The following is an 18,840-nucleotide window of genomic DNA, read 5'->3' as shown; positions in this document are numbered from 1 at the left end:
GTGTAACAATTTTTCTGTGTACAATTAAATTAGTACTGTAGACCATTCTTGTTTCAGTCATGTTTTGGTGTCTTGTCTAAATCTTTTACTAAAAAGTAAACATGTGAACTACCAGCTTTGGGCATTTTCTGTGTCTAATCTCTCTTCATAGCATTTTTATTTTTCAATCAGGATGCTTTTCTATTGGATGGAGGTGTTAATGGTTTATATGTGTGGATTGGAAAGGATTCTAGTACAAAAGAAAGAATAGGAGCAATGAAAATGGCTGAGGTAAGAGAATGTTATGTTTTCTGAAATAATGTTAACAATAAATTGAATAATTAGTTGCTTTTGCTTGAAAATTGGGAAAATATGATTTGCCATATTATTAAAACTAAAAGACAGAAGGCATGTTGAAAAACTATCTTTAATGGTAAAATTTTTGCCTAAGTGTCAAAGGCATCTTCAGTACAATGACTTTGACACTTAGGTGAAAATTTTACCATTGAGATCAAAATTTTCAATGCGAGTTTTCTGTCTTTGAAAATTTTGATCTCAATGATTTAGTTTAATCTTTTATCCAAGTGTGTGCAAACAAAGTTTGCGCCTGAAAGTATCTTCAGGACTGGGGTAAAGTGGTACAACACCGGGCAACTCCTTGTAAACTAAATTCATTATAGTCTGACCAAGTGAAAAATAAACTTTCAACATTTTTCTCTAAATCCAGAGTAATTTAATAAAAAGGTGGCACACCGTTTGGCAGCTCCTATAGGAGGAGATGACCTTGCTAATGCTTCTGCCTTGGTATCTCCACTTGGGCCTGGCTCCCACTGAAGAGACCTCAATAAAGGTTGAAACTAGTCTGGGTAGTGGCCCTTCCCTTAATGCATAACAATTATACATATCTGCAAGGAGATGTGTTTTGCATTATGGGAGATACTGAGATAGGAGTGTTGGTAGCTTGCTCCACCTTTGCAAGGAGTCGCCCAGTGTTGTACCACTTAACCCCTCCTGAAGATACTTTCAGACACAAACTTTGCACACACTTGGATAAAGGATTAAACTAAATTTATTACAGGCAAACTTTGTTTGCTTACAGTCATAATAATGTTTAATATAACCAACACCAAGAGAAAAAAAATACATTTATTAAACTCGCTAATATTTTGCTGGTTTTTTACCCAGCATCATCAACGCACAATGAAACTATGACAGGCATACAGCACTAAACCAAGTAATTGTAGAAACAATTTAGACTTCCAGATCTTTGGTAAATTAATGCAACTATACTTGTTGAGGTTGGGAAAGTGCTTCACAGGTGATGCCGATTCTAAGAATAGCCTATTGGACCTATAATGACTTCTTTTTTCTCCATCTGATCCTATGTGAAGGAGTATCTAGATCATGGTTTGCCAGTCCTGACTTGCCATATAGATGATCAGATGTACCGTATATGTTGGCATATAAGACGACTCTCAAATACTACAGAAAACCCCTCAGAATCATGGGTCATCTTATACGGCGAGTATAAAAAGGGAAACTTAATTTCTTGGATGAACATTTAGGTAGTTATAATACATCATTATATAAGAAAATAGGCAGTGTTTATAAGGAAATCGGATTAATTTTTTGTTACATAAATTTATTTAAAATATTACAATAGATGTATCTCTTAAAAAAACAAATAATAATTATTAACCTAAATTTTCATGTTAATTTTCTTCATCCATTGAAAATAGTTCTTCAGATTCATTGTTTAAATGATCGTCATATGGATCCCAGTTCGAATCCGGTTAATTGATTTCATTTTCGTCATTAGTGTCCCACAACAGATCTTCCATACCATCCATAATATTAGAGATACCACGCTTTTTAAATGATTTTATCACAGTCTCTACTTTTATTTTATTCCATGCTTTGATCACAAAATTGCACAACATATCAAGTGATGCAGTCCGCATAGATCCACCACTTGTAAATGATTTTTCACCAGTCAACATCCAATTATTCCACTCTTCACGCATGTGATCTTTAAATGGTTTATTCAAGCAGACGTCTAGTGGTTGCAATATAGAAGTTAAACCACCTGGTATAAGATAACCATTCTCTCTTTGTTTGAATACCCATTCTGCAACGTGATTTTTCAGTTGCGACCATCAGGTGATCCCCGTTCTCATCGCACATTTTTCTTTGGCAATTTTTTTAAAATATCTTCTTTCTTCCCCCATTCCCTTACCATCTTCTCAGTTATGTCAAACTTTTTCTTGCAGCAGCACAGCTATTAGTTTCTTTCCCATTTCAATTGCCCTTCATTTTAAATCGAGCTTCATATTTTCTTTGTTTTGTTGCTGGTTCCATGATTTTAAATGATAACAATTTTAATAATCCTAAAATTTTAAAAAAATCCAAAATTAATAATTAATTAAAATTGAGGCTAATTACTTTTAATAAGGTAACTCGCATAAACACTAAATCTATGCTATGCAAAAAAAAAACTGATATGCATAGATATAAAAATAACGGATATAACAACAACACTTAATGTTGCATTAATACAAAAAAGAAGAAATTGGGGGGGGGGGTCGTCTTATACAACCGACATGAACTTAAAACCTAAAAATAGCCTAAAATTTAGGCCTTGTCTTATACACCGACATATATGGTAATTTTTGTTTTTCAAGGTGGATGTTAACTGATCTGCTAAGTCTGTCCAAAGTAGACTAACCTGTGGATACAAGGAATTTTATACACTCTCAGATGTTCAAGAGGATTAGTTTTTATTATTATTTATTTATTTTTAATTTTTTCATTCAGTTGGAAACAACTTAGCTAGTTGAATGAAAGGTTTGAAATGCTATGGAGATAATATTTGCAATGACCTTTGGCTATTTTATCTGATGTACTTTTAACATATAGGAATGGTTTTGCTGTGATCCTGTGTATTGGGCGTAGAAGGAATGGGGAGGGGGGATGTCTGCAATATTTTATCTGTTTTATGCGGGCTTGTAGCTGTTGGCTAAAAAGGTGTTGTGAAGGTCCCTGAGCTTAGTTTCAAGGACTTTGCCATTTGAACAAATAGCCCTGGCTTGATGAGTAAGAGTTTTGAGGATGGGAAGATTGGTGGTGGTGTGACTGTTTATGTAAATATATACCAGTATGAGTGAGTTTTCTATAGATGGAGGAGGAGGATAAATATGGAAATTTTCTTTGCTTAAATGGATAAATGATTGAACACTTGGATAATTGATTAAACAAGAATATAATTTCTTGGCATCTTTAATTTAATAGTTGAGAGAAGCAGATATCGACATGAGGCATTAAACAAGATTAGTAATAATAGGATTATTTTTGCATCTATTTCCATGTTTCAATTTGCATAGCTGTTGCTGTTATTCATGTCAAAGTTTGTGGAAGATAAAGCTACTTGGAACACAAATAATTTACTATCTCAAATTAATTATTTACAAGGCTTTTAAATAATTATTTAAAATTATTTTAAAACATTTTAATTAAAATTATTTTAAAACATATTAATTAAAATAATTAATTTGAGCTAGTAATTTATTTATTTGCATTACATGTCTACATATTTTTACTTCCAGAAAGTTCAACATGAATATTTGTGCATTTATCTTTACTGATGACAGTTTTTAAGTTTGCACTGTTGAAATTGTTTTTTGCATAATTGGTGTGGTTTTTTGGTATGACTTTATTGTCTCTGAATTGTATTTGTCATGGAGGTTGCCAGAGCTAACATTCTATCATCCAACCTACCACCACCACCATTTTAAAGGCTACATTATTCATAGCATAGTCCAGGATTTTGTGGCATGTATGCATCCCATGGTTTAAAAATGTGGCAGATGAGGAACAGAAATCTGCGTATGTACGTGTGTATATAGGCAGTGGAAAGCACTGAGTGAATTGAGTGGTACTATCTCGGGCTTTACTAGCATCAGAGGTAACACACTGGAAATGGATGCATACTAACTTATAGATACCAGTTGAATGTTAAAGAATGAAAAGAATGTGAAAGAGCTGTCTGTGGCTTTGGATGGTATGTCAGAGGGAGATGTTTTGATGGATGGCTATGATTGTGCATTTCATGTGAAAGTAGGATATATGTAAGACAAATAGAACTGCTGAGTAAGGAAGTGTAGGGCATGAAGACTGAGTTGAGGAGGGAAAATGAAGAGATTAAGAGACTAGAGAGGTTAGCTAGTGCAAGGAGATTGAGTGAGTGTGTGTGAGAGAGAGCAAGGGAGAGAATAAGGCAAGAAAATGGGAGAGGCATGGAATGAGAGGAAATCAGAGAAAATTAAGAGAATGTGTGAGCAAAGGATGAAGAGATAAGAGAAAGGTGACAGGGAACAGAATTACAAAAGGTCAGTGATGCTCATGAGAGAAGAATGAATGAAGCTGTGAGGAGTGTCGTGTGGAGATTCAATGATTTGGAGTGTACAGAGTAGAATGCAAAAAGAGTGCTTGCTTAGAAGAGCAACAGAGAGGGTGTTGCAATAGCAATGAAGCAAAGTCAGCACATGGAAGAGATGACAGTGATGGTTGTTTCAGATAACCTGGAAAGATAGCGTGAATTGTATACCAAGCGATTTGAGATTGGTGCAAGAGATAGATTGTGTTTGAACACTGAAGGAGCAGGCATTCGGAAGGACTTGTTTTTTGGGCAAGTGTGTGTGTGTGTGTGTGTGTGTGTGTGTGTGTGTGTGTGTGTGTTAGAGAAGGGAAATTAGAGTTGCAAGGATGTAAGGTAATAGGGATATCCTCATCTGGGAATAGTGGGTTGAGAAATGAGGGTGTATATTATATTGCAAAGCCAATTGGTGTCTGTAGAGAGTAATAATATTCGACTACTGATAATGAACGGGTTTTTCTGCATACAAATGCCAAAATCATCAGAACTCATTCCTTTTATTTCAGAGTATGAGTCAGTTGATTGACTCATACTCTGACAATTATTCGTATCATTGAAAGTTGGTTAATCTCAGGAAGATATTGTGACAGAGATAGAAATGGAATGATATAGCTAGCATATTTTGGCAGGATAGTGAAGGTAAGTGGGTGGTGGTGATATAGCAAGCGATGAATTGTGCTCTCTCAAGGTGGAGAATCAAAGAAGAAATGACACTAATGACTTTGAGAGTATATGGTGTGTGATAGAAGTTTATAGGACAGGATATTTAGTGGGGTGTTGCTATAAATCAGAAATTTAGTTGGTGATGAGTTGGAAATGTTAGGGAAATTAGTTCGAAAGGGCAAATCAAGTGATCATTATGGGGATCAAAATTCATTATAATGATCAAAGTTCAGTTCCACATGCTAAGGGAACTTAGGTATTTTTGGTACTTCTTGATGGATGACTGTCTTAGGCAACAAGTGTTGGAAGAAACATAAAGATCAAGAGTTTTGGATGGATTGTAACTGAGATGTTATACTTGTCCCCATTTGGTGAGACCAAGTATGTTGTCCTGACTTGGAGGATGAATAAATATGCAGAAGAAATTTATATGGAATTATAAGGCCAGCAACTATAATAGTCTTAGAAACCTGCTTGGAATAGCAATGACTGAAAGAAATTGAAGGAAGAGAAGCCAATAGCACATGGAGATATTCAAGAAAAAATTGTTGAAAGCAGTGGCAACTTGTATATATCTCAAGTGAATAAGATAAAGCAATTTGGAGTAAAGTAGATGACCAGAGAAATCAAACAGGAATTGCAGAAAATGAATGGAGATATCAGTTCAGGTGCAGCTAAATATAAGGTTTTGAAACTTGGGATCCATGAATAGAATGCTTTATATAGATTTTGTGTCATCTAAGGTGGACCTCCCACAATGAGTCAGGATAGGAACCTTCTCCATAGGGTTCCTATCCTGTACATCACTTTAATCTCTGAACCAGCTGCAGTAATCTTGAAAAAGTATAACTTGGTGCCTGCTATCTTTTCTGTCAATAAACTCTCCTCCATCTTACCTTCTAAGAATGATAAACAATTCTCTCCCATCCCCAAGGTTTACCAGGACCCTTGTGAATCTTCTCTCATATTTCAGACAAACCGGATATTCTGCTTAGACTGCAAGAACATCTGTCTTACATCCTTTATTAAAAAAACCTAATAAGTCTGGTCTAGCTCAGCATAGAATTAACACAGACAACAGAATCCTCTGGTCTGGGACCTGCCTTTTATATAGATTCCATCTCAAATTTCAGTTTATTTAAAGAGTGAACTGCTTTTACATAATGACTGTTGGCCCACCAAAAATTTGGGAAAGTGTTATCCTTATTAATTGCAAACTTTTTTTTTACGTATCAATTTTGTATCTATTATACTGTGACTACTCTTGCATGTGGTTTATTTCCCACTTGTGAAATCCATTGTTGCTATTCTGCCTATTGAATTGACAAGTACACTTAAGATGATCTGTAAGTTTCAGATGAAAATATGTGGTTATTTAGATTAGTAATAAACTTTTTTGTGTTTACGTGTTCATGTAGTCCAGGCATGGGCAACCTTTCCTAGTTCGGGGGCCAAATTATCATTCTGTCTCTGAGTCAAGGGCCGGACCAAATTATTAAATAAAATAAATTAATATTAAATGAATTAAAACAAGTTTCTACTTCATATTTCATTTACTTATAATATAATGCTTTGGTATAAAGCTCTACATAAATTTTATAATATAATGAACAACATAACAATTTAATGTGAAGATTGACCCCCTTGTACTTCAAGTATGAGACTATCAATATTGAAGTTAATATTACTTAAGGATAATTGCATAGAATTTTAGAGGTTTTTGTCTGTTATTCTTGTTTTCCAATTTTTGATTTATTGTATTTCATCCTTGAAAAAACTGTTCACATATATATGTGCTGCCAAAAAGACAAATGATTTTTCTTGAAAAGGTGTGTAAATTTGTATATTTTTCTTCCACCAAATAAAATTTATAAAAATACGTCAAATCAATGTTGTTAAATTGTGATTTTAGCACTAAATCTGCCTGAAGCTCAATAAGTTCCATCTGTAAATTTTCTGGCACATTATTTACATCAGCATCCATTGGACTAGCAAATGTGGAGTCTTTGTTTTTGAAGTCTCAAGCCTTGTTCTCAATGCCTTCACTTCATCTCCGTAACAATTATAAGGGATATTTGTGTGAGTTGCTAGAGTAGGAAAATGATAACAATATTTAGCTCTTACCTGACTTTCCAACAATCTTAGTTTATTACAAAACACTTTGACATGTCCATGCAGTTCAGGAACCAATTGTTCTTGTTTTTGCAATTTAAGATTCAGTTCGTTTAGGTATCCGGTGGCATTTACAAGGAATGCTAAATCACACACCCACTCATCATCTTTTACTTGGTTAATTGCGTTTCCTTTTATGCCCATAAAATCTGCAATATCTTGTCTCGGATCATAAAATCATTTTAACATTTTACCTTTACTCAACCACCTCACTTCACAATAATAGGACACATCTTCATAATCGAAAATAGGTCTGTCAAATACTCCTTAAATTGGCAGTGATTAAGTGCACGTGACTTAATAAAGTTAATACTGGCTACTACAGCTTCCATAACATTTGTGAATTTAATAGATTTTGCACACAGATTTTGTTGGTGGATAATGCAGTGAAAATTTGTTAAATTTTCCGGATGGATCTGTAGTTCTATTGCTCTTTCATGAACTATTCCAATAAATCCCTTCTGTGCACCAACCATTGCAGGGGCTCCATCAGTGCATATGCCAGATAGTGAACTCCATTTAAGCCCAAATCTCTTGAAGACTTGTGTTGACTGTTTCAAATATCTTCACTGGTAGTTGTTCCTTTTAACGGCTGAAGCACCAATAATTCTTCTGTGATGTTGAAATCCCCATCAACTCCTCGAATAAATATTGCTAGTTGTGCTGTATTGGAGGCATCGGTGCTGTCATCCAAAGCAATTGAAAATGCTTCCAACCTAGCAATCTTCTCTTTTAAACTTTTTTTGATATCATCAGCCATAATTTCTGTCCGTCGGACAAGAGTACGTCTCGACAAACGAATCTTCTCAAAGTCTTTTTTCTTTTCAGGACATATTATACTTGCAACATCCAGCAGACATTCTTTGATAAATTCTCCTTCATCAAATGATTTAGAATGCTTAGCGATTTTTTCGCTTACCACAAAGCTGGTTTTGACAATGCTGTGGTGCTGCGTTCTTTGCTTGTTGAACATTTACTGCTGGGTAGCCAAGTTCTTCAACTTCTGTATTTCATCTTTTTGTAGTTGTCCATCAATTTTTGGGTGATCCCCATGTCTCGAAGTAAAGTGTCTCTTCAAGTTGTATTCTTTGTTGACGGATACGGATTCTTTGCACAGCAAACATACAGGCAAACCTTTATTCAGAATGAAATAATAATCCTCCATCCAGTTGTCTTGAAATTGACAATTCTCTGCAATTGCTTTTCTTTTTTCTTGCAATAACCCCTGACATTGTCCCAAATTTATGAGCGATATTCAGAACTGTCAAACAAAACAGTCTTCTACACTGCAGGCACCGAACAGAACATAACATCAATGCAGGCACTGAACAAAGCACAACCAATGCAAGTACCGAATTGACACATTGTAACATGTTCACACATGCCGCTAGTCAAAGTGAGAAAGAGACCTTGGTTGAAGAAAACATAGTGTGTTTTGCGCAAGTCATATGACGTCAGCTTAATGTGAGTTAGTAGAACACACCATGTTTCTACCATCATGAATCAGACAAATTTCGCTGAAATAGATTAGGGCCAGATCAAAAGAAGTAGAGGGCTGGATCCAGCCTGCGGGCCAGGGGTTGCCCATATGCGATATAGTCCATACATTTTTATACTTATTTTCAAGACACAGTGGTCTTTGTGCATTGTTGGCATGCACATTTATTACTCTCAACACATCTGCATTTTAGTGTTTGCTGGGGAAAAAAAAATGCATCACTATTGATGGCCTTCAGGAATCATTCCCTATTTGCCAGAATACATGGCTGGATTTATGCTAAGCTAGACTGCTTAAAGCTTACAAGCGTCTTTGAACCTAAAATTTACTTAGTAGAGGGGTGTGTGGGGAGGAATCAACTTAAAAGTTGTAGCTTAAGGACCACAGCAACCTTAAATCTGATCCTGAATGCATACTTTTAAGATTATCATTTTATTTGAAATTTTCAGAAACCAGTGGGAGATATGCCTATATGATCAGAATGTATCTTGTAATCTACTTTTGCAGTATAATCATGTATTACTCCTTGAAATAATTAACCACATGAAATAATTAGTAATACTTAATGACATGCTAAGCCAGAAGTTTTGGTATAAAAATTTTGGCACCCAGGCTAGTGAAAGGAAAAATGCAAGTAGTGCCAGTCAGCAGAACAAGGGTTTGGATAAACAGTATTCATTCTATAATGTGTATCTCCTAATCTTCAGGAGATACACATTATAGAATGTGTATCTCCTGAAGATTAGTTTTAAGTACTTTTATTCCATTATTGGATAACAGTTGCTTAGTGATTAGCAATTTGTAAAAAAATCATGATTATTCTGTGGTTTTGATAGCCATGGAAATGGTTAGATTTTGATGACCAATCTGCATCCAAACAAACAGATTTTCTGATATTATTGAATGAAGAGCATGTTGTACAAATCCAGTCTTCTTATGCTCGCCCGTTTATTACTGGTATTTGCTGTAATTCTAAAGTTATACTTTAATACCTAATCTCTCATTATCTTTTAATTTTCAGAAATACATTGACCAAAAGGGGTATCCAAAATGGACTCACGTGACTCGTGTAATTGATAATGGAGAACCGCCTATCTTCAAACAGTATTTCTCTAGTTGGAGAGAACCAGAGGATCAAATAGGTCTTGGCCGAATTTATTCAGATAATGAAATTGCTGGTATGTTTTTAAATATATTATTTAACCTGAGAGATTTTTATTTCATAAAAGAAGCATTTTGTAATGCTATTACTACTGTTACTTTTCAGTGCTCTTATATACCATTCTATTAAAATATAGATGTGACTATATAATGTGTGAATGTACGGCTTGAGTAGATAGCACAGCTGATCTTCAACTGCCAGGTTTGAATCCTGCTTTGGTATGGATGTTTGTTGAACATCTTTAGGTGATATATGATTTTCATATTTAAGACCTGATTTAGAAAAAAAAAATGTACCATGTTTGATCTCCAGAGCAGAGTGTGAGAATGTTACAATAGATTATGGCAGTTCTGAGAAGGATCTTGACATGCAGAAAGAAGAAGTTTTGGTTCTCTTTTATAAGATTGATCAGACTGCATATGGACTGCTATACAGATCTAATCTCCTGGTTTTCAAGGGGATGAGGATATCTTAAAGGGTCAGCAAAACTTTGCTAAGTCAGTGTGGGTCTAATGAATGTGGGATATGAAGACAGAATGAAAGAAGGAGGAGAGGGGGATATGATTGAAACATAAGTTCATGAGGGGCTATTACCAGACTAATGTGGAGAAATTTTATGGTGGGGGCATGAGTTAGAATAAGAAGCCATCCTTGGAAGCTGTATAAGTAGGTGTGAGCAAGGGAGTGAGGAGCAGTTTTCTTGGCATGGAGAGTGGTTGGTGAATGGAGTGCATTTTGTAAATGTGATGAGTTGCAGAAACTGTGAATGGGTTTTAGGCATGATTTGATGATCTTTTTGCATGAGTGTGTGGACCTCCTGTGATGAATCCTTTGATTCCTTTAAGACCTGATGTTAATAATTCAAGTTAGGCGAAAGGATAGAATAGGGATGTGCAGCATGACTGACCAGAAAGCCTTCTGACATTTTTTATATAGTGGCTCTTCTGTAATTGTTCCCTTCAGAGTAGTACCTTTTTGATGTTTGTGCAGCATATTCAGGAGGCATTGCTGAAATGTTTTTTGCCTAATTGCCTTGGGTGGTTTTTGATTTTCTCCCCCTAGACTTCAGAACATATTTATTGCTTCTTCTTGAGTATTCCAAAAGTCACTGGAGATAAGTCTGAAAGGCACAAGAAGTTGGGAGGAACTACAATCATATTGTTTTTTCAGGCAGAAATTGCCACATAGATAGTAGTATGAACAGAAGCATTTTCATGGGGGATAGACTGCTGTTTTATCTTTTTCATTTGCATTATACATTTTCTGTGTTGCTTTAATACCTATATAGAAGCAATATTCACAGTTGGGTTCTCTGAAATGAAATTCTTGGCACAGCCACATCAGTAATATGGCCAGTGTGCCATTGGTATATTGGGAATAGATTTGTTTAGCTTTCTTTAGGTATAGTGATACTGGACAAATTCTTCCATTATGAAAATTTATCTTCTATTATTATTGTTGCTTTATCTTCAGAGTATACCATAAATCCATTCTCCATTATATTCTTATTGTTATATTCATTGCACATTTCTGAATTTTCTTAAATACTATTAACAGATTCTGATAAGATTTTTATTATCAGAATCTGATTTATTATTTTCCATTTCATAAATTAGTATTTGCCATAAATAGGTAAAGGTTAATTTGCTATTTTTTTAAAAAAATGTTACTAGATCTTCAGGTAATTTTTTGAAAGATTATTTGAAACATAATGAAACAACTTACTCTTTAGTTATTTGCTTTTTTAAATTAATTTAATGTAGCTGCAAGTTCAGAACCAGATTTTAATGTTAATTCCTTGCATCGTGAGAAGAGGCGACTTCTGGCTAAAAGCTTAGGCAAAGCTTTTGGTTTCATGCCTGATGATGGATCAGGAAAAGTTGAGGTAATTTGTTCAAATGCTAGAGATTGACATAATCTTAAATTTTTCTATTACTAATAATTAAATGTAAGTACTTAACCATACTTTGATATATATCTTTAGATCTGGAGGATCGAAAATTTTGAGATGGCTCCTGTGGATCCTTCTGCTCATGGCATGTTCTTTGGTGGAGACAGCTATGTTTTAAAATATGCTTATGATATGGCTGGCAGAGAATGTTACATTATATACTTCTGGCAGGTAAGGATCTAATGAATAGAAAATATTAAAAATGCATTAGTTAAATTCAGGTTTTCTTTTTTTCTAGAACTGATCAAAACAATGCAAGTACATCTAACTATCTAATATACCTACTATTTTTCATTTCAACAGGGAAAAAGTAGCACTCAAGATGAGAGGGCATCATCTGCAATCTGGGCAGTAAATTTGGACAATGAACTTGGAGGAAAAGCCATACAGGTCGGTTTAGAACATTCACTTTAATTCACTCTCTCTATTATTTCTAAACCACCATATGATGAATAGACATGTATTGACTATGATATAATCTATCTGGATTTCAGAAAAGCTTTCGCTACTATATCCCATTGGAATTTGCTCACTAATATCTGCCAGTTAAGTATCCATATCTAGAGAGAAAGTTTGCTAAGAGTAAAGTATCTTAAGATTGAGTTTTAATTATTATTATTATGTAATGCCTCCAGGAAGTCCAAAGACTCATCGAGGGAGAGCATTCTGCTCTACAATTCTGCATCTCCACCAACTGCAACTACCTTCATCATCCACACCATCTACCACCGATCACCACTAGTACTTTCACTGACAATCACAAACATCCATGCCCACTGCAGGATTCGAATCCACTCTCCAGTCTTTTGGCTGGACAGCAGATATGTTAACAACTTGGCCAACCAGGCTGGCAAGTACCTAGAGTTATTCAATATATTTATTAATTACTTAGCTTTAAATGTTAGTAGTAAAATTTCTTGTTAGTACAAAAATATTTTCGGAAAATTTGGAGAAAAGAGCAAAGCTAATAATAGCGGCAAATACCTGTTGGATTTCTGCTCAGGACATGGACTGGTTATTACTAACACAATGTTCCAACATAAAAATGTGCACAAATTCACATGGAGAGAAGAGGCAAGGAATAAGAAAAGTCTTATTGACTTTGTTATTGTGGATAGTGATGTTTTCTCCCTGGTGCAGGACACCAGAGTTTACAGAGGATTTGAAATTGGAAGTGATGAGCAGGATAAAATTGAATTTCATTTTGAAAACAAGAACATGTAAGAAAGTTTTAAAGCAAATAAAAGTTGAGCAGCTTTCAGATATGAACTGTAGACTAAAATACACAAAGATTATTGAAGAAAACATAAAAGAGTTTGAGAATAGGAACTAAACCTTGGAGATTCAGTGGCAAACCTTGAAGAAAACACTAATTGATTCAGCCAGAGAGGCATGCCGTGAGGTTGTTTGCAAGGATAGAAAAATCAGAACTCCATGAAGGAAAAGAAGAAAGCATATCAAAAGTTCCTGGCAAATACGTCAGCTAGTGCTCTTAGAGAATACAGAGACAAATGTAAGAAAGCTAAACACTGTGTAAAACTAGCTAAACAAAAGTCATAGGAAGACTTTGGTAAGAAAACATAGAAAATAAATATCAAGAAGGTGCTAAAATATTCTGGACGTTGTTGAAGAAACTCAGAAATGGAGGAAAGAGTCTTGTAAAAGGAATTAGAGATGATAAAGGTGCCATGAAAACAGGAGAAAAAAAGATATCCTTGAAGTATGGAGTAATTACTTCGAAAAATTGCTAAATGAAACAAGCAGTGATAGCACAGTGGTAAAAAACACTGATCAGGCATGCAGTCAGGAATATATATCCATACTTGAAGTAGAAAAAGCCATCAAAAGCCTGAAATGTGGAAAGGCAACTGGAGTAGATGATATTCGACCAGAATGGTGATGTATGGAGGTATAAAAGTCTTACAGTGGCTGCACCGCATAGTTCAAAAGGTCTGGACAGAGGGAAAAATTCCCGATGATTGGAGTAGAGCTCTCATTGTACCCATATATAAAAAGGGAAATAAAACAATGTGAAAATTAGTTATTTTCCTACTGAGTGTTCCTGGTAAGATTTATGCAAGTATACTTGAGAAATGGTTGAGAAGAATTGTTGAAAGAAAGCTTGCAGAAGCAAAAGCTGGATTCATCCCAAATAGAGGCTGTCAGGATCATATCTTCACTTTACGACAAATAGTTGAGAAATCATGAGAATATAACAAAGATCTGGAAAAAGCATATGACAAGGTGCCAAGAGAGAAGCTATTCAAAATGCTACAGTTGTATGGTGTCAGTGGGGCTATATATCAAGCAATACTTAGTCTTGATTTGAGTTGTGAGTCAGCAGTTAGAATTGAAGGAAGTACACGAAGATGGTTTGATGTCAAATCTGGTGTCAGGGGATGTACATTATCCCATCTGTTATTTATTATCTATATGGATTGCATTATGAAGGAAAGTGGTATTAAACATATCAAAATAGGAGATGTTAATGTCAGCTCTTTGCTTTACGCGGACGATGTTACCACGTCTAAATAAATCCGCTACAAGTTTGCAAGATTCCCTGACTAAATTGAATAACTATTGTAATAGATATGGTATGAAGGTCAGCAATAACAAGACAAAGACAATGAAAATAGGCAGAAGCATTGAAAATGTCAACTGCATTGTGAATGGAGAACCTATGGAACAAGTAAATCATTTCAGCTACGTAGTCACGATTTTTAGTAAAGATGGTAAATTAAATATGGAAATAGACAACAGAATCAACAAAGCTGGCATGGTAGGAAGTCAGTTGAATAAATTCATATGGAATAAGAGAGAAATTAGTCAGAACACTAAATTAACTGTATACAAGACAGTGTTCAAACCAGTTTTAACTTATGGATTTGAGAGTCAGAAGTAAACACTTGACCAAAGACTAGAAACAGCAGATATGAGAGTCCTGAGAAAGATTAGGGGCATGAATAGATGGCATCAATGGCAATATCATATTAAAAACCAGGATATTAGGAAAGAACTTGACTTTGTCAGCATCCAGGAGTGCATTAGCAGAGCTAATCTCAGGTGGTATGGTCACTTAAACAGAATGCAAGAGGAAAAATTAGCAAAACAAGTGTTCTCTGCCAGGTTGGCAGGAAGAAGACCCAGAAGAAGACCAAGATATAGGTGGATTGATACAGTAAAAAGTGCTTTAGAAGATAGAAATATAAGGTCTGATATTGTTGGAGTCTTGATAAGTAACAGACTGATTTGGAGTAAAATTGTAGATAGGAAGTTGGGAATGATGTGAATTTTTCATGTAGTACTATCATATCCTCTACACCCCTTGAGGGCACATGGAAGGAATTTGATGACGATGATGAGTAAAATTTCTTTCTCACCAGTGGCAGTTAAGGCAGATATCTGCCAGTTAAGGCAGATATCTGCCAGTTAAGGCAGATATCACTAATATCTGCCAGTTAAGTATCCATATCTAGAGAGAAAGTTTGCTAGGAGTGGATTGGGTAGAGAGGACTAAGATTTCACATATAGAAATATAATCATATGCATTTTGGTAAGATGATAGTATTACATGAATATCAAATTGAATGGATAGGCTTTGAAAAGAGTTATTGAATATATATATATATGAGCACCTTAATTAATAGATATTTAAGTTATTTAGATATAAGCACCTTGATAAACAAATTTAAGTTTGGCAATCTTATAGATTGGAAGACTATTGTTTTATTCAAAGAAACTTCACTAGTAAAGGTTTTTAATTAAAGTGATATGTAATTACAACTCCCAACTTTGATTGCCCAGAATTTTACATTATGTCAAATAATTTATTGGATATAAAAAGAAGTCAATTGGAGGAATTTTACACCACGATGAGCATCACTACTTGAATTTGAGAATCAATGTATACTTCAAGAATCTCATCCTCCCCTTACATGGTCTGAGGTGGAATTTGATGACTGGATGAGTTATATGGTATTAAAGATATTTCAAAAGCTTGATGCGGACATAATAATGGGATTAAACGGGATATCAGCATGGGTGATAACGGAATGTGCACAGCAATTAGCAGTGTCTCTAACCTGGTTGTTTTAGTCTCAACACAAGCATCATTCTTATGGATGAAGAGCAAAATAATGCTATTTAGAAGGATGGAGTGTGAACTGATGCAACCATTTATAAATCAGTCAGTCAGTCTCTCTCTCTCTCTCTCTCTGATGAGGTCATATTAACAGGGATGGTTAAGACCTGCATCCAGATGTATTTAGATGGCACTTTGTTTCCTTACAGCATTGGTTCTGCTTTTACAAAAAAGTAAAGTTGGATAAAAGGTCACAAAGCCTGTAACTTAACAATGCTATAAGTAAGCAAGTGACCAAGAAGAAAGAAGGAATCTGGTAATGTGTTTGTTAGAGAGCTGTGGGTTTTATTAATTGGGAAAGGCTGTTTCAAAGAATAAAGCTAGATAGAATAAAAGAAGAGGATGAGTGGTTCATTTGATAAGTTTGGAGCTGAACCATGTGTGGATGTTGACCAACAGTTGCTTATATTCTTCCATGATTTGAAGAAAAAGTGGTAACAAATTTAGTGAAGTACTCATGAAAATACCTATAAAAATACATAATGCAGAAACATAACATCTAAGAGAAAGCAGTTAGATGTGTATAGGGCAAGAGAAACTCTGTGACAGAATGAGAGAGCGAATAATCTTCTGTGGAATGGATATAGTCAGACATCTTAGGGAGATTTTAGGTTTTGCACAGCCACAAATGTGAAAAAAATATTCTAGGGAGGAGTGGATTTGGGATTTAAGTTTTAGGAGTTGTGCTAGTAAGAAGTAGTGTTTCAAACACAAAAGAATATAAAGTTTTTATATGAGGCTTAGGAAGCTTGGATATGATGTACTTGTTCTAGAATAGGCATCAAAATTAGAAGAGAACATTTATCTTTACTGGATATCAGAATATTATTTAAAAGTATAATTCTTTTAAGAATTATACTTTTAAGAATTATATTTTTAGAACTTTCTTCACTATTAAGTAGTGAAGAAAGTTCTTTATTTTGAGAAATAGGACAGGATTGTATTTTGGTAACATTGTCCCAACTCGAGAATACTGATCAGATCAATGTTTAAGGTATTGGTTATAGAAGATCTTGAAGCTTTAGCTTGAATCATTTGAGCACTACAATGTTTCTTGAATGAAGAATCAAATAAAGTGGACTATACTGTCATCAGCAAAACCATGAATGGGATTTTGAGGTTAGAGAGAGAAAACATCATTGATGTATAGGTGAAAGCACAGAGCCATAGGGCCCAACACTGACAAAGAAATCTGAGAGAAAACCATTCACAATGAATATGCAGTGAATGACCAGAAAAGAAACTCTCAGTCTAATCACAAAGGACAAGGGGGGGGGAGAGACTATGAGATGGTAGCTTGGTAAGAAAACCTCTCTTCCAAACTCAATCAAATGCCTTGGAAATATCAAGAACAACTACATGAATTTTTCTTGGCATGTTTGTCCAAAGGTGGGTAAGGTTGACTAGCAGATCTGCTGTATAGAATGAGAGTGGCAGAATTTTTATTGGTTATGAATTAAGTGGTGAACCTAATTAATTATTAAGTAGTAGTGAAGAAGTTGATCATTAGTGACCTTCTCCATTATTTTCAAGTGTATTGAAGTGAGAGTAATGAGATGATGGTTTGACAACTGACTTTCATTTCCTCTTTTAGGGACAGGCTGGATAACTGGCTTGTTTCCATGCTTCAAGTAGAGATCAGATGAACATGATAGCTCATATAAATGTATAGGATAGTTGTTAATTCTGAGTACAAATTTTTAGCACAATTGGAAGGATACCATCTGGACTATCACATTTATTAGCATCAAGACTATTTAGGATTTTTCTAATGCCCTTCTAGCAGAATATCAGAGTAGGCATGCTCTGTACTGTTTATGGTATAGTGGGAGATTTGCCTTATTGTCAGGAGTTGGAGGAAAAAATTGATGCCTTAACTTTAGGGGATATTATCATGATACCATCTGGATATGAGAGAGATAGAAACAAGGAATGGTTGGATCCAACAGCCTTACCAAGAAACCAGCAAGTTTGACTGCCATTTGAGAAGAGGCAAGTTTTTTTTTTTCCTCTAACTCCTTTAGAGACAATAAGGCAAATCTTCCACTATACCATAAACAACCCAGAGCATGGCAGCTCTGATATTTTGCTAGAAGGGCATCAGAAAAATCCTGAATAGTTTTGATGCTAATAAGTGTGATGGTCCAGATGGTATCCTTCCAATGAATTTTAGTTTATATTAAACTAAAGCAAAACTTTAGTTTAATATAAACCAAAAGTGCACTCTCTCTCTCTCTCACTTTTAAGTGAGAGGGGTGCACTTTTCACTTACTCACTGTTGCGTATACATGCTGTGTTGTGCTCTGATGATACTGATTTGAAATTCAGTGAAATATAAGCAGTTCATAAAACATATTTTTATAAAATAGTTCATTTGGTGTTGTTAATACATTAAAAATATAAGTTATAAATAACTGTCAACACCTAAGCTTATCTGTCAGGAGTTTTTGATTTGGGCCATTTATCTTGCGCTGCTCTTGCACCACTTTTGAAGAACCAGGGCTTGGACATGGGTTAGGGGTATTGTTTGGAGTGAGGAAAGAGGATCCTCATTTTAGAAAGGATTATTTTAGATATTTGGTTGGAGCAGGTGTTTGGATCAGGAAAGCAGAAATAAACATCTGCTCTGACCAAATATCCAAAGTAATCCAACAGTACCTCAGGAGTGGTGGTGAAGATTTTGGAAAAGTTGGTTAGGACTCACAAATAGATTGACAGGGAATATATACTTTGTAATGAACAGCATGGACTTACTAAGGAAAGATCATTATGAAAAATTATGGAGACAACTACTGTGTTAGAGCAAGACTTTAGTTTAATATAAACCAAAATGAACACTCGA

At 35.0% G+C, this 18,840-nt stretch overlaps 1 protein-coding gene across 1 annotated transcript in view; it reads left to right on the top strand.

The window, feature by feature from the left end:
* LOC150093516 (gelsolin, cytoplasmic-like) overlaps positions 1-18,840 on the top strand; it is a 113,763-nt gene that overhangs the window by 14,705 nt on the left and 80,218 nt on the right. Inside the window, exons 2-6 of the mRNA XM_090413643.1 lie at positions 172-270; positions 9,766-9,922; positions 11,670-11,791; positions 11,891-12,028; positions 12,161-12,247. Of these exons, the coding sequence (XP_090269769.1) occupies positions 172-270; positions 9,766-9,922; positions 11,670-11,791; positions 11,891-12,028; positions 12,161-12,247 (603 nt within the window). The remainder of the gene's footprint in view (positions 1-171; positions 271-9,765; positions 9,923-11,669; positions 11,792-11,890; positions 12,029-12,160; positions 12,248-18,840) is intronic.

The sequence above is a fragment of the Typopeltis vanoorti genome, chromosome 24 (assembly GCF_054136105.1).
Source record: "Typopeltis vanoorti isolate ZY-2024b chromosome 24, IOZ_Tvanoo_1.0, whole genome shotgun sequence".
NCBI lineage: Eukaryota > Metazoa > Arthropoda > Arachnida > Uropygi > Thelyphonidae > Typopeltis > Typopeltis vanoorti.
The sequence above is the reverse complement of the archived record's forward strand: the minus strand, read 5'-3'. Positions and strand labels throughout refer to the sequence as shown.